At 50.0% G+C, this 16,703-nt stretch overlaps 1 protein-coding gene across 1 annotated transcript in view; it reads right to left on the reverse strand.

The window, feature by feature from the left end:
- Positions 1 to 3,887: 3,887 nt before the first annotated feature.
- Positions 3,888 to 16,703, reverse strand: part of RELT (RELT TNF receptor) — a 28,476-nt gene continuing 15,660 nt past the window's right edge. Inside the window, exons 3-6 of the mRNA XM_060263970.1 lie at positions 10,784 to 10,864; positions 9,016 to 9,100; positions 5,793 to 6,044; positions 3,888 to 4,179 (exon numbers count right to left, since the gene is read on the reverse strand). Of these exons, the coding sequence (XP_060119953.1) occupies positions 3,888 to 4,179; positions 5,793 to 6,044; positions 9,016 to 9,100; positions 10,784 to 10,864 (710 nt within the window). The remainder of the gene's footprint in view (positions 4,180 to 5,792; positions 6,045 to 9,015; positions 9,101 to 10,783; positions 10,865 to 16,703) is intronic.

Raw genomic sequence — 16,703 nt, forward strand, 5'->3', positions numbered from 1 at the left:
TCAGAGTTCTCTCAGCCCCACCCACCTCACAGGGTGTCCGTTGTGGGGGAGGAAGCTAAAGGAGATTGTGAGCCGCTCTGAGACTCTGAGATTCGGAATGGAGGGCAGGATACAAACCCATCATCATCACCACCACCATCATCATGTACGAAGGAGCAATTGCAGAGTCCCCGTTCACCCGTAAACCAGAGACAGGTTACCCAGCACCCCAAAGCAAAAGCGCAGCAGTCCCCAGTTATCAAACACACCGGAATGGGAAGGAGCCTTTTCCCAACACCAAAGCAAAGCTAACTTGGCAACAGTGAGATGAGCCGTCACCTCCCCGAGAAAGAATTGCCGAACGGGCGGGTTACCTTCAGATAACCAGGTTAGTCTCCCCGAGTCTAACAATAAGTGGGCTGTCCTGGAAAAGGAAGGAGCGAGGATTATTTATAGGGTTGCCAATCCCCAGGTGGGGGCAGGAGATCCCCTGGTCTGGAGGCCCTCCTCCTGCTTCAGGGGTCATCAGAAAGCGGGAGGTGGGAAATATCTGCTGGGCACTCCATGATTCCCTATGGAGACCGATAGGGAATAATGGAGAATTGATCTGCAAGTATCTGGAGCTCTGGGGGGGGGGGGGGGAGCTGTTTTTTGAAGTAGATGCACTGAATTTGGGTTCTCTTACGTTCTTATGCATTGTTCAGGGGGGTTGGAACATAAGAGAAGCCATGTTGGATCAGGCCAATGGCCCATCCAGTCCAACACTCTGTGTCACACACTGGCAAAAAATTTTATACAGACACACACACTGTGGCTAATAGCCACTGATGGACCTCTGCTCCATATTTTTATCTAACCCCCTCTTGAAGGTGGCCATGCTTGTGGCCGCCACCACCTCCTGTGGCAGTGAATTCCACATGTTAATCACCCTTTGGGTGAAGAAGGACTTCCTTTTACCCGCTTTAACCTGGCTGCTCAGCAATTTCATCGAATGCCCACAATTGGATTACTAGATGACCCACTAGGAAGAACAGAATCATATATTATTCTTCCTGGTGGGTCAGAACCAATGTTCCCTCGAAGCTGAGTCAGCGTGAGCTAGCTCACAGATTATTTTTTTTTTTGCTCATACGTTTTTGCCTTAGCTCAGGAAAAACGGCCCCGGAGAACAATAATTCATGCGGAAGCTCACGACTTGAATGCCAGCAGCTCGCAAAGCGGGATTTTTTGCTCACACGACTCCGCGCTTAGAGGGAACGTTAGCCAGAACCGATGGGATACGCAGAGTCTTCTTTCAGCGACTCTCCCTTTATTCAGACTGTTCGACAAGTCAACTCGCGGGGAGACATCCGAAGTCTACACCCAGACGCCTCCTCTCCTACTGCCCTCCCATCTCGGCGCTGATGAATCCGTCATCTCACCCAAAGCGCTTCTCTTCCCGCAGTGCCACCCCGCCTTCGCCCTTATTGTGTGTCATAATGCGCCCCATTGTCTGTCCTGGCCACGCAGGCTATCAATAGCCGCCTTCACCTCCCAAGACGTCACAATTAGTCATCGCTTGTTTTGCAAACACACAGCCCCTGAAAAACAGGCTCTCGCTCACAAGGCAGAGTGAGATGTTTCTGCGGCTGCCCCAACGGCTGCTCTTCGCAACAGGCGAGAACGGGGCCGGAGTGCGAAAGAGCACTGTGAATGGTTGAAATCTAGATCAGGTCCAGGGGGTTGGTATTAACTTTCAGGGCCCTAACAGGGGTGTCAAACATGCAGCCCAGGGGCCAAATCAGGCCCCCAGAGGGCTCCCATCAGGCCCCCGAGCAACTGGCTGTCATCTGCTTCCTTCTCCCTCTCTCTTGCTTCCTTCTGCATCAGAGCTTGCTTTGCCAGGCTTGCTCAATCGCACAGGAGCTACAGAGCAAAGCCTCTATTTTCTCCGTTGGCTGAGGTTCCTCCTTTGGGGAGGAAGGGGGGAGGAATAGCTTGCTTTGCCGGGCTTGGAGACTGTAACTTACGGCAAGACTTTGGAGACTGTAACTTAATTGTATGCAAAAATGTTGGAATCTTGCTGTGCTCTGATATACTGTTTGAAAGCTGGTCAAAGGTTCTAGTGAAATGAGGGTATATAAAGTACTACCTCGTCGCTGTCTTCAAGACTGTGTACAAGATATATTGGACTATTTTGGCATTGAACTACTATGTGGTCTCCTCAGGAGCTGCAGAACCAAGGATTCCTCTGAAGCTGAAGGGCTATTGGATAAAACTCAAGACTGTATCTTTAAGTGGTTTCATTTATGTCCTTCCTTTGCACCTAATATGGGCGTTCTGTACATGAGGGTATGTTAATATAGAATTTGTATGAGAGCGTTTAGAACAGGGGTGGCCAAACTTGCTTAACATAAGAGCCACATAAAATAAATGTCAGATGTTTGAGAGCTGCAAGACATGAAGGTCAGATGTTTGAGAGCCAGAAGGCAGGCAGGAAGCCAAATAGATGGGGGGAGGGAGGATGGGGGAAAAAAGCAACTTTAACTTTAAATGCATTTTCCAAGCTGCCAGCTGGCTTGGCTTGGCGAAGTGATTTAAAGTGAGGGGAGTCTGCTCACGGAGAGAGCAGGTTAGGAAAGGAAGGAAGGAAGGAAGGAAGGAAGGAAGGAAGGAAGGAAGGAAGGAAGGAAGGAAGGAAGGAAGGAAGGAAGGAGGGAGGGAGGGAAGGAAGGAAGGAAGGAAGGAAGGAAGGAAGGAAGGAAGGAAGGAAGGAAGGAAGGAAGGAAGGAGGGAGGGAGGGAGGGAGGAAAGAAGAAAGAAAGGGAGGGAGGGAGGAAAGAAGGGAGGGAGGGAGAAAAGAAGGAAGGAAGGAGTGAGGGAGGGAGGGAGGAAAGAAGAAAGGAAGGGAGGGAGGGAGGGAGGAAAGAAGAAAAGGAAGGAAGGAGGGAGGAAGGGAGAGAGGGAGGAAAGGAGAAAGGAAGGAAGGAGGGAGGAAAGAAGAAAGGAAGGAGGGAGGGAGGAAAGAAGAAAGGAAGGAGGGAGGGAGGGTGGGAGGAAGGAAGGGAGGAAGGGAAGGAGGGAGGGAGGGAGGAAAGGAAGGAAGGAAGGAAAGGAAGAGAAAAAAAGAAAAGAAAGAAAGGAGGGGAAGAAAGAAAAACAAAGGAAGAAAGAAAGGGAAGAAAGAAGGAAAAAGAAACAAAAAGGAAGGGAAGAAAGAAAGAAAGAAAGAAAAGGAAGGGAAGAAATAAAAAAGAGAAAAGGAAGGAAGGGAAGAAAAAGAAAAGGAAGAGAAAAGGAAGGAAGGAAGGAAGGAAGAAAGAAAGAAAGAAAGAAAGAAAGAAAGAAAGAAAGAAAGAAAGAAAGAAAGAAAGAAAGAAAGAAAGAAAGAAAGAAAGAAAGAAAGAAAGAAAGAAAGAAAAGAAAGAAAAGAAAGAACAAACCAGGGCTTTTTTGGTAGAAAAAGGTCAGCAGGAACTCCTTTGCATATTAGGCCACACCCCCTGATGTCACCCTTGTCCTGCACAGGGATTTTTGCAGAAAAGGCCCAGCAGGAATTCACTTCCACATTAGGCCACACCCCTGACACCAAGCCAGCCGCAACTGCGTTCCGGCTCAAGAAAAAGCCCTGTACGGAACTTTAGGGTTTTCTCCTGTCACGTCACCTGGCGCTTGACAGGTCTAAAGAAAGGCAAACGATGGGAGCCCCCAGGCTCTCTGCACACACGTTAGAAGAAAATCCTTCCCCAAAGCAGTCAAAAGAACAAATAGCTCTACGGGGAAGTGTTATGGCTTCATCTGAGGGCCCCCAACGCCAGGTCCAGGCCACGCTGGCTCACAGCGGACAAATGCAACGTGTTCACTCTGTGTATCCCCATTCGTCTTTCTCCCCTGAGAATTCCCTGTTTACAAAATTGCTTTCAGAACCATCAAACGGACACCTCGTTTGGAGAGCTGGGTGTGCGACACGGAACCAGGGGCACCTGGGGAACACACAGCTCCTGCAGAAGTGGGTGCCCGTTTTCCCTCAGCCCCCTCACCTCTTGCTGGCCATCTTCCGTCGTAAGCCGTTTGGGCCTTATGGGATTCCCGACCAGCGGTCTCTGCTCCGGAACCAGGCAGGCGTAGGGGGGCTCCTTCGGTTCGGTTCCTGCGCTCTCTGAGATGGTTTTCACTTCCGAGGGGCTGGGCTTCTGCTCGGGGATGCGGGCGACGCGGAACCTTTGGGAAAGGGGAGAGGGGCAAGAAAAACACACATCTCTCAATGATGCACATTTCTGAACACCTCTGGGCCCCAAGGAGATCAGCTGCTGTGCCTCTGGGGGATGGGGAGGAAACTGGAAATCATCGTGACTTCTCAAAGGAAGAATTGGGACAGGAGCCAGCCAAAGAAGGGAGCACACTGTCTGAATGGCAGAGACTTCTGGATGACTCGGGCAAGCGAGCCAAGCTGTAAGGGAAGGCCATCCGACCTGTCTTGCGCAACGCTGCCGGCTATCTGATTGCTTCTAAATAGAAATCAAGGTGCCCGTTTTGATCTATACTGGGGTGCCCAAACTTGCTTAACGTAAGAGCCATGGAGAATAAACATCTTTCTTCCACAACTGAACTAAGGAGATGGCCTACTACAATCCAAATCCATCTAGTTAGCTAGAATAGTTTAGACGCTCTTTCTCTCCACTACAGTTATATGTTCTGTTTCTTTAAATAAATCCACCAGTATTGGTTTCTTCACTTAAAGCAAAAGCTCTCTCTGCAGTTTGTGAGAGAGTGTGGCAACCATTAGACTAGGCCACGCTGCTGTGCTGAAGCTCAGAAAGCAGCACTCTGCTAAGCGAAGGTGAGGATGACTGCCTGACCAGTCCAGCCACCCTAAACCAGATCAGTGACTCTCCAGAGTGCTTGAAGAACAGCCTTTTCCAATCCTGTTAGGAAAATTAGAGGTGGGGCATGAAAGAGATGGAGCAGAGCTTCCTCCCCCCACCCCCAGCCACTCTTCAGCAGGTGTTACCCTCAGTTTTCAGGCTTGAGGACTAGAATCTTGCTTTAAAAGAAGACCGCAGAAGAAGACTGCAGATTTATACCCCGCCATTCTCTCTGAATCAGAGAGTCTCAGAGCAGCTTACAATCTCCTTTATCTCCTTCCCCCACAACAGACACCCTGGGGGGTGGGTGAGGCTGAGAGAGCTCTGACAGAAGCTGCCCTTTCAAGGACAACTCCTGCGAGAGCTATGACTGACCCAAGGCCATTCCAGTAGCTGCAAGTGGAGGAGTGGGGAATTAAACCCCGTTCTCCCAGATAAGAATCCGCGCACTTAACCACTACACCAGGGGTGGCCAAACTGTGGCTCGGGAGCCAAATGTGGCTCTTTCACAAATATTGTGTGGCTCTTGAAGCTCCCACTGCCATATTGGCTGGCTTGGAGAAGGCCTTTGTCTCTTTAAACCACTTCTCCAAGCCAAGCCAGCTGGCAGCTTGGAGAACGCACTTAGAGTCAACGTTGCTTTCTTTCCGCCTCTCCCTCCCTCCTCCCACCCCATCTGTTTGCCTCCCTTCTTTGTCTCACGGCTCTCAAACGTCCGACGCTCATGTCCTGCGGCTCTCGGACATCTGACATTTATTCTATGAGGCTCTTACGTTCGGCAAGTTCGGCCACCTCTCCACTGGACCAAACGAAAGCCGAGGTGGCGGGAGACGCTCAGAACCGGAGCACGCTACAGCTGCAAAGGGACACCAATCTGCTTGCTGTTCACCGTGGATAGCACAAAGAAACTCTGACTTGTCCAAAAGACCTCCCCCCGCACACCTGAGCTCCCGTCTCTTGGGCTCCTACCTGCCCACGGAGAGGAGGGTGATCTCCCCCGGCCGGCAGGCCTTGCTTCCGGGCTTTGCCGGCTTGGTGACGGTGCTGCCGGTTGCGTTGGCGGCCGCGGCGGCGGCAGCTTCCGGGGAGAGGAGAACCTCCGGCCACTTTCTCTGGCTGCAGCGAGTGCAGGTGGGGCCCGAGCGGGTGGCTAAGCCCTGGACCGTGTGGAGGTGGTGCTGGTGCCGGCAGATGTGGGGAAACTGAGGCAGGAGCTGCGGCCTAGGGGGACAAAAGGCCAGCGTTAGCAAGAGAGGAGAGTCTTCAAGCCCTACGTGGCTTGGGATCCTTTGATCGTTCCAGCTGCCCCTGTATAAATCGATGGTGCGGCCTCATTTGGCCTGTATACAATTCTGGACACTGCACCTCAGAAAAGATATTCTAGCGCTGGGAAAAGTGCAGAAAAGGGCAACTGGAATGATTCAAGGGTTGGAACACTTTCCCTATGAAGAAAGGTTGAAACGCTTGGGGCTCTTTAGCGTGGAGAAACGTCGACTGAGGGGTGACATGAGAGAGGTTGACAAGGTTATGCATGGGATCGAGAAAGTAGAGAGAAAGAAGTACTTTTCTCCCTTTCTCGCAATATGAGACCTCGTGGGCACTCCATGAAATTGCTGAGCAGTCGGGTTAGAATGGATAAAAAGAAGTCCTCCTTCACCCAAAGGGTGATTAACACATGGAATTCACTGCCACAGGAAGAAGAAGATGATATTGGATTTATATCCCGCCCTCCACTCCAAAGAGTCTCAGAGAGCAGCTCACAATCTCCTTTACCTCCTCCCCCCCACAACAGACACCCTGTGAGGTAGATGAAGATATTGGATTTATATCTCGCCCTCCACTCCGAAGAGTCTCAGAGCGGCTCACAATCTCCTTTACCTTCCTCCCCCACAACAGACACCCTGTGAGGTGGGTGGGGCTGAGAGGTCTCCCCCAGCAGCTGCCCTTTCAAGGACAACCTCTGCTAGAGCTATGGCTGACCCAAGGCCATTCCAGCAGCTGCAAGTGGAGGAGTGGGGAATCAAACCCGGTTCTCCCAGTTCACACTTAACCCGGTTCAAACCCGGTTCACACTTAACCACTACACCAAACTGGCTCTCCACAAGGTGGTGGCAGCTACAAACATAGGAGGTGGTGGCAGCTACAAACATAGACAGCTTCAAGAGGGAAATAGATAAACATATGAAGCAGAGGTCCATCAGTGGCTCTTAGCCACAGTGTATTGTTGGAACTCTCTGTCTGGGGCAGTGATTCTCTGTATTTTTGGTGCTTTCGAGGGAGCAACAGTGGGAGGTCTTCTAGTGTCCTGGCCCCACTGATGGACCTCCTGATGACACCTGGGTTTTTTGGCCAGTGTGTGACATGGAGTATTGGACTGGATGGGCCACTGGTCTGATCCAACATGGCTTCTCTTATGTTCTTATCCAAGGCACCTAAAGGACCACCTTCTGCTCTAAGCTCCTGCCTGGGAATTAAGATGAGAGAGAGGACCCCTCCTGACCGCTCCGCTGACCAAAGAACCTCGTCTCATGGGTACACAAGACAGGGCCTTCTTGGTGGCAGCCTCATGATTAGGGAACAATATCCACAAAGAAGTGCACTTGGCCCACTAACTGTCAATCTTCAGGAGGCAGCTGTAGACGGCTTTTATTTAGGACTGCTCTTGGTTTAGTTATTAGCAGTCTTCAATTGATTTTTAAATCTTGCAATGGTCTTTATGTTTTTCAAAGGGGGGTATTTTTTTGTATTTCATAGAATCATAGAGTTGGAAGTGACCTCCAGGGTCATCTAGTCCAACCCCCTGCACAATGCAAGAAACTCACAAATACCTCCCTCTAAATTCACAGGATCCTCATTGCTGTCAGATGGCCATCTAGCCTCTCTTTGAAAACCTCCAAGGAAGGAGAGCCCACCACCTCCTGAGGAAGCCTGTTCCACTGAGGAACCACTCTAACAGTCAGGAATGATAGAGTTGAAAGGGACCTCCAGGGTCATCTAGTCCAACCCCCTGCACAATGCAAGAAACTCACAAATACCTCCCTCTAAATTCACAGGATCCTCATTGCTGTCAGATGGCCATCTAGCCTCTCTTTGAAAACCTACAAGGAAGGAGAGCCCACCACCTCCTGAGGAAGCCTGTTCCACTGAGGAACCACTCTAACAGTCAGGAATGATAGAGTTGAAAGGGACCTCCAGGGTCATCTAGTCCAATCCCCTGCACAATGCAGAAAAGTCACAAACACCTCCCCCTAAATTCACAGGATCCTCATTGCTGTCAGATGGCCATCTAGGCTTTGTTTGAAAACCTCCGAGGAAGGAGAGCCCACCACCTCCCGAGGAAGCCTGTTCCACTGAGGAACCGTTCTAACAGTCAGGAAGTTCTTCCTCATGTTGAGCCGGAAACTCTTTTGATTTAATTTCAACCCATTGGTTCTAGTCCTACCTTCCGGGGCCACAGAAAACAATTCCACACCATCCTCTATGGTAAGAGAGCCATTTTGGTGTAGTGGTGAAGTGTGCGGACTCTTATCTGGGAGAACCTCATAGGGTGTCTGTTGTGGGGCATGAAGATCAAGAAGATTGCAAGCCGCTCTGAGCTTCCGAAATTCAGAGTGGAGGGTGGGATATAAATCCAATATCTTCTTCTTCTATATGACAGTCCTTCAAGGACTCGAAGATGGTGATCCTATCACCTCTCAGCCGCCTCCTCTCCAGGCTAAACATGCCCAGCTCCTTCAACCTTTCCTCATAGGACTTGGTCTCCAGACCCCTAATCCTCTATATGACAGCCCTTCAAGTACTTGAAGATGGTGATCCTATCACCTCTCAGCCGCCTCCTCTCCAGGCTAAACATGCCCAGCTCCTTCAGCCTTTCCTCATAGGACTTGGTCTCCAGACCCCTCACCATCTTCATTGGCCTCCTCTGGACCCGTTCCAGCTTGCCTATATCCTTCTTATTTTTTTTAATGCCTCTGTATGTGTGTGCACGACCTCTAGTGACTGACCCCTCTTGGGGGCCTGAAGGATATTCAGAGAGGTGGCCGACTCAAGCCTGCCCCTGCCTCCCAGCTCTGGTATTCCCAGGAGGTCTCCCATCCAAGGACTTGCCAGAGTCGGCCCTGCTTCGCTTCCGAGATCTGATGAGTTTGGGCTAGCTGGGCCCACCCAGGTGAGGTTTTCAAAAGCTACCTACTTGTTCACGGAGGGCTTGTAAACCGGCGGCATGAGCTGTTTGCTGTGATAATCCTTCAACATTTCTTCCAAGACGGCAGCATTCTCTGTAAGGAGGGAATAAGAGAAAGGAGGGGGGGTGGGATGGAGAAACAAAATCCTTTAGAAAAAGAAAGCAGCGTGTGATGAAGTCCTGAAACTGGCTCCAATTTGCTCTTGCTGAAGTGGTAAAATTATATCTGGCAGGGCTTTTTCTGTAGCAGGAACTCCTTTGGCATATTTGGCCACACCCCCCATGAGGAAGCCAATCCTCCAAGAGCTTGGAATTCTGGCAAGAGCTGCTTTGCATATTAGGCCACACACCCCCATGAGGTAGCCAATCCTCCAAGAGCTTACAGGGCTCTTAGTGCAGGGCCTACTGTAAGCTCCAGGAGGATTGGCTACAGGGAGGGTGTGGCCTAATATGCAAATGAGTGCCTGCTACAAAAAAATAAAATAAAAGCCCTGGTGGTTAGTGTCAGTTTAGGACCTAGGAAACCCAAGTTCAAATTCCCACTCTGCCTTGGAAGCTCACAGGATGGGCCTCAGGCAGGTTACAGGTTCTCAGCTCAACCTACTACACTGGATGGTTGTGGGGAGAAAACAGAGGTGAATAACGCCAACAGGGTGGGGTTTTTTGTAGCAGGAGCTGCTCTGCATATTAGGCCACGCTCCCCTGATGTAGCCAATCCTCCAAGAGCTTGCAGGGCTCTTAGTGCAGGGCCTACTGTAAGCTCCAGGAGGATTGGCTACATCAGGGGGGCGTGACCTAATATGCAAAGCAGTTCCTGCTACAAAAAATCCATCCATCTGTTGCTTTTTTGTAGCAGGAACTGCTTTGCATATTAGGCCACGCCCCTCTGATGTAGCCATTCCTCCAAGAGCTTACAGGGCTCTTCTTACGGGGCCTGCTGTAAGCTCCAGGAGGACTGGCTACATCAGGGGTTGTGGCCTAATATGCAAAGGAGTTCTTGCTACAAAAATCTATCACTTTTTGTAGCAGGAACTGCTATGCATATTAGGCCGCGCCCCCCTGATGTAGCCAATCCTCCAAAAGCTTACAGGGCTCTTCTTCCAGGGCCTGCTGAAAGGTCCAGGAGGACTGGTTACCTCAGGGGTGTGTGGCCTAATATGCAAAGGAGTTCCTGCTACGAAAAAATCTATCTATCTATCTATCTATCTATCTATCTATCTATCTATCTATCTATCTATCTATCTATCTATCTATCGCTTTTTTGTAGCAGGAACTGCTTTACATAATAGGCCACACCCCGTGATGTAGCCAATCCTCCAAAAGCTTACAGGGCTCTTCTTCCAGGGCCTGCTGTAAGATCCAGGAGGACTGGTTACCTCAGGGGTGTGTGGCCTAATATGCAAAGGAGTTCCTGCTACGAAAAAATCTATCTATCTATCTATCTATCTATCTATCTATCTATCTATCTATCTATCTATCTATCTATCTATCTATCTATCTATCTATCGCTTTTTTGTAGCAGGAACTGCTTTACATAATAGGCCACACCCCGTGATGTAGCCAATCCTCCAAAAGCTTACAGGGCTCTTCTTCCAGGACCTGCTGTAAGATCCAGGAGGACTGGTTACCTCAGGGGTGTATGGCCTAATATGCAAAGGAGTTCCTGCTACCAAAGAAGTCTTGGCATCTGGGCTCTTTTCTTCATAAGTCCAGAAAAGCAACCCCCTCCTTTCCCATTGCTCTGTCAACTTCTGCCCCTCCCCAATCCAGGGCTTACCTTTTTTCTCCGTGATCAGGCGCACAAGGACCCCGATGGTGTCTTCATTTGCGTCTTCTATCCGGGAGGCAGAACTGTTCCCTGTGGGGGACAGAGCGACATGTGGAAACGGAACGATACCCCGTTCTCTGCCCAGAGCAGTTCCCAAGAGACTTGCTTGCGTGAGAGGCCAGGTCAGGGCAGTGCCAAGCCCTTAGCTACATACAGTACCCCTCTTTGCTCTAAGGCACATTCCAGCAGCCTTGCGTTTAGCAGACAGAAGATGGAGCTGTGGCATCCACTCTGTGCAAGATGGCTCAATTTCCCCGCAAAGGCAGTGGGTCGTGGTGTTCTGTGACTCGGAGCAGCACAGAGAGCTGCTGATGGCAAAAAACCCAAAACCCATTAGAGCATAAGGATATAAGAGAAGCCATGTTGGATCAGGCCAGTGGCCCATCTAGTCCAACGCTCTGTGCCACATAAGAACATAAGAGAAGCCATGTTGGATCAGGCCAGTGGCCCATCCAGTCCAACTCTCTGTGCCACATAAGAACATAAGAGAAGCCATGTTGGATCAGGCCTGTGGCCCATCCAGTCCAACGCTCTGTGCCACATAAGAACATAAGAGAAGCCATGTTGGAACAGGCCTGTGGCCCATCCAGTCCAACACTCTGTGCCACATAAGAACATAAGAGAAGCCATGTTGGATCAGGCCTGTGGCCCATCCAGTCCAACGCTCTGTGCCACATAAGAACATAAGAGAAGCCATGTTGGATCAGGCCAATGGCCCATCCAGTCCAACACTCTGCGTCACATAAGAACATAAGAGAAGCCCTGTTGGATCAGGCCAATGGCCCATCCAGTCCAACACTCTGTGTCACCTAAGAACATAAGAGAAGCCCTGTTGGATCAGGCCAGTGGCCCATCCAGTCCAACACTCTGTGTCACCTAAGAACATAAGAGAAGCCCTGTTGGATCAGGCCAATGGCCCATCCAGTCCAACACTCTGTGTCACCTAAGAACATAAGAGAAGCCATGTTGGATCAGGCCAGTGGCCCATCCAGTCCAACACTATTGTCACAAAGTGGCCAAAACCCAAGGGCCATCAGGAGGTCCACCAGTGGGGCCAGAACTCCAGACGCCTCCCACTGTAGCCCCCTATAAGAATCAAGAGACAAAGCATCACTGCCCCAGACATAAGAAGCCATGTTGGATCAGGCCAGTGGCCCATCCAGTCCAACGCTGTGTGTCACACAGTGGCCAAAACTCAGGTGCCATCAGGAGGTCCACCAGTGAGGCCAAAACTTCAGCAGCCCTCCCACTGTGGCCCCGCAAACACCAGGAATACAGAGCAGCACTGCCCCAGACATAAGAACATAAGAGAAGCCATGTTGGATCAGGCCAATGGCCCATTTAGTCCAACACTCTGTGTCCCACAGTGGCCAAAAATCACGTACCATCAGGAGGTCCACTAGTGGGGCCAGACCTCCAGAAGCCCTCCCACTGTGGCCCCCTCCAAGAATCAAGAAGACAGAACATCATTGCCCCAGACATAAGAGAAGCCATGTTGGATCAGGCCAATGGCCCATCCAGTCCAACACTCCGTGTCCCACAGTGGCCAAAAATCAGGTACCATCAGGAGGTCCATCAGCAGGGCCAGAACTCCAGAAGCCTTCCCACTCTTATCCCCCCCCCAAGCACCAAGAAGACAGAACATCACTGCCTCAGACATAAGAACATAAGAGAAGCCATGTTGGATCAGGCCAATGGCCCGTCCAGTCCAACACGCTGTGTCACCCAATGGCTGAAACTCAGGGGCCATCAGGAGGTCCACCAGTAAGGCCAGAACTCCAGAAGCCTTTCCACTCTTGCCCCCCAAGCACCAAGAAGACAGAACATCACTGCCCCAGACAGAGTGTTCCCTCCATCCCTTGAGCCTAATAGCCAAATGTAAACCTCTGCTCCATACGTTGATCCAGTCCCCTCTTGAAGCTGTCTGTGCTTGTAGCTGCCACCACTTCCTGTGGCTATCTGAGGCCGACTAATGGAACCAGCGCTTTGCAGTGGCATTTATTTATTTATATCCCGCTTTTCTCTCCACAGTTGGGACTCCCAGCAAATTAAAACCTTGTTCTCCTCTCCTCTGTTTTCTCACAGCCCTGTGTGATGGGCTCAAGGACCTGCATCAAGCTTTCAGGGCTGACATGGGGATTCGAACCTAGGGCCCCTAGCCTGCCATTCTAGGGGTGGCCAACGGTAGCTCTCCAGATGTTTTTTGCCTACAACTTCCATCAGCCCCAACCATTGGCCATGCTGGCTGGGGCTGATGGGAGTTGTAGGCAAAAAAACATCCGGAGCACACAGCCCTCTCCCACCAAGTTCATTGGCCACAGAGGTGGAGAGATATGTAAATAGCACACACACACACACTCCAAGTGAAAGGAAGACTGCCACCATGGGGAGACCTGGGAGCACCGGGTTCGAATCCTCACTCTGCCATGTAAACTTGCTGGGCAGCTTTGGAGGTTGGAGTTTGTGGCGTGATATGGTCCCTCCCCACCTCAAACCACCTCCCCACCTCCCTCTATGGTTCCTCCCCACCTCAAACCTAACTCTCCCTAGACTCGAATATCTCCAGGAATTTCTTAACCAGCCAATATCACAATGCCCCAGTATAAATTGATGGTGCGGCCTCATTTGGAGTACTGTGTACCATTCTGGTCACCGCATCTCAAAAAAGATATAACACTGGGAAAAGTCCAGAAAAGGGCAAGCAGAATGCTTAAAGGGTTGGAACACTTTCCCTATGAAGAAAGGTTAGAACGCTTGGGGCTCTTTAGCTTGGAGACGCGTCGACTGAGGGGGTGACATGAGAGAAGTTTACAAGATTATGCATGGGATAGAGAAGGTCCTTTTCTCACAATACTTGTGGACATTCAATGAAATTGCTGAACAGTCGAGTTCGAATGGATAAATAGAAGTCCTGATTCACCAAAGGGTGATTCACACATGGAATTCACTGCCAGAGGAGGTGGCAGCAGCTACAAGCTGCCATCCGGGGCTCAGTTGCGATTCTGTGAGATCTCCTGGCCCCGCCTGGAGGTTGGCAGCCCCAGTCTCTGGATGGTGTCGCACGCTATCTAGGCTGCAGAAATGCAGCATGATGCCGGGGACGACAAAATCAGGTCAGGGCTGCTTTTCAATAATCATCCTCTTAGCACCCCCCTCCATGACGCCTTCTCAGGGCCTTGGTGGTAGCTATAGCAACTGCAGCCTCAGTTGGGTATCTCAGAAATTATAGAGTCCTGATTCCCACAAAACAAGTCTCGGTGCTACTAAGTTAGTGGTAGCAGGGAGGGAGAAGCAAATGGGCAAAGAGAGTGAGGGAAAATGCACCCGGACAGACCAGTGAGGCTGAAGTTTTGGGATCCTGTGCGTGTACTATTTATTTACTTCATTTATACCCCACCTTTCCGCCCAATAACCCAAGGTGGCTTGCATCATTCTTCTCTTCTCCATTTTAGCCTCACAACAACCTTGTGAGGTAGTTTAGGCTACGAGTGCGTGACTGGGCCAAGGTCATACAGTCAGCTTTCTTGGAAACGCGGGAGATTCGAACCTGGTTCTCCCAAATCCTAGGGTGTCACTCGAACCACTGAACTACCCAGGGAACCTGCCTGAGGTAGCTTCCAAAAGAAAACTCAATCAACACACACACAATTCTTTGTTAAACAGCATAAAACAATCAATCAAAAACCAAAGCAGAGACAGTCACGTAGCTTGAAATATCAGCTCCAGGCTAAAACATGCTATTAAAATTAAAAGTGGCAGGACTTCTAGTGTCCTGGCCCCACAGGTGGACCTCCTGATGGCACCTGGTCTTTTTGGCCACTGTGTGACACAGAGTGTTGGACTGGATGGGCCATTGGCATGATCCAACATGGCTTCTCTTACGTTCTTATGTGACAGAGTGTTGGACTGGAGGGGCCATTGGCCTGATCCAACATGGCTTCTCTTATGTTCTTATGTGACACAGAGTGTTGGACTGGATGGGCCATTGGCCTGATCCAACATGGCTTCTCTTATGTTCTTATGTGACACAGAGTGTTGGACTGGATGGGCCATTGGCCTGAACCAACATGGCTTCTCTTCTGTTCTTATGTGACACAGAGTGTTGGACTGGATGGACCATTGGCCTGATCCAACATGGCTTCTCTTATGTTCTTAAAATGGCGGCAACCCCTTAGGTAACGTTGCAAGTCTCTGTTGAAAAATACCTGTAGACTTTGGGGGTGGATCTGGAAGAAGGTGGGATTTAGGGAGGGTAGGGTTGCCAAGTCCAATTCAAAAATATCTGGGGACTTTGGGGATGGAGCCAGGAGCAGGGTTGTGACAAGCATAACTGAACTCCAAAGGGAGTTCTGGCCATCAAATGTATAGGGCCTACACAACTTTTAAATGCCTTTCCTCCATTGGAAATAATGAAGAATAGGGGCACCTTCTTTTATCTATCTATCTATCTATCTATCTATCTATCTATCTATCTATCTATCTATCTATCTATCTATCTATCTATCTATCTATCTATCTATCTATCTATCTATCTATCTGTTTATTCCGTAACTTATACCCCGCCCTTCCCACAGAGTGGCTTTGTGGCTCATAGGGCTCATAGAATTAAACCCCCTGGTCCAGCCCTTTTGAAATTTGGAGGGTATTTTGAGTAGAGGCGTTGGATGCGATGCTGAAAATATGGTGCTTCTATCTCATAAAACAGCACCCCGCCCCCCAAGCCCCAGATAATTGCGGATCAATTCTCCATTACCCCTTATGGGAACTGGTCTCCATAGGGGAATAATGGAGTGCCTAGCAGACATCCCCCCCCCAATTTCTGATGACCCTGAAGCAGGGGGAGGGCCTCCAAACCGGGGGGATCTCCTGCCCCCACAAGCTTATTCAGACTTTGGTCAAAATACCAGTTGCTTTCAGATTGTCGTCCGAGGTTTGTCCAAAGCTTATCAGTAGCTGTTGGCTGAAATGTTCTCCGCAAACCCAAAAGAACTGCTTTTTTAAAAAAAACAAAAACCCTCCAGCTCAGGGGAACACTCCGACCAATTACTCCTCCCCGGAAATTATTATTTTGTCTGTAATGAATTCCTCCTCCATCCTCAGTTTGAGTTTGCTTCTTTTTCAAGGCCCCAAACACTAAAGCCGGAAAGCCCCACTGCTTCCCTAATTTTTATTACCCCTCCTTCCTGTTTGGGCGTTAGAGGCTTCATTTGTTAAAATATTTTAGCTAAATGTTTTAAATTTGTATATTTTAAATGCTTTTTAAAATGCCAGAAATGCCGTAACGCTCTAACTTTTCCACCGGGGCGCAAAAACAGCACAGAATTGGTTTTGGTCAAGAATTAAATAGGGAGGGCTCCGTTTCACTGTGCTCCACAATCGCACAAGCGTTCCCCTGAGCATTGCCGAATGTTTCCTGTTTGGAGTTTAATATCCTGCTTTGCCATTTGCAAAAAAGGAAGTTCCGCCAGCAGCACTGCTAAACTCGCGGAATCACAGAGCTGGAAGGGGCCAAAGAGGGCATCTAGTCCATCCCCCCCCACTCAATGCAGGAACAGCCTAGAGCGGGGATGGGCAAACTGTGACTCGGGAGCCACGTGTGGCTCTTTCACACATATTGTGTGGCTCTCAACGCCCCCATTGCCTGGCTTGGGGACTGCGTTTAAAGTTGCTTTCTTTCCACCTCGCTCTTACTCCTCCCTTCTGCCATTCATTTGCCTGCCTGTCTGCCTTCCGGCTCTCAAGCATCTGATGTCCGTGTCTTGTGGCTCTCGAAGAGCTGACGTTTATGGCAGGGGTGGCCAACGGTAGCTCTCCAGATGTTTTTCGCCTACAACTCCCATCAGCCCCAGCCATTGGCCGTGCTGGCTGG

This window comes from Heteronotia binoei, unplaced genomic scaffold (genome assembly GCF_032191835.1).
Source record: "Heteronotia binoei isolate CCM8104 ecotype False Entrance Well unplaced genomic scaffold, APGP_CSIRO_Hbin_v1 ptg001531l, whole genome shotgun sequence".
Classification (NCBI taxonomy): domain Eukaryota; kingdom Metazoa; phylum Chordata; class Lepidosauria; order Squamata; family Gekkonidae; genus Heteronotia; species Heteronotia binoei.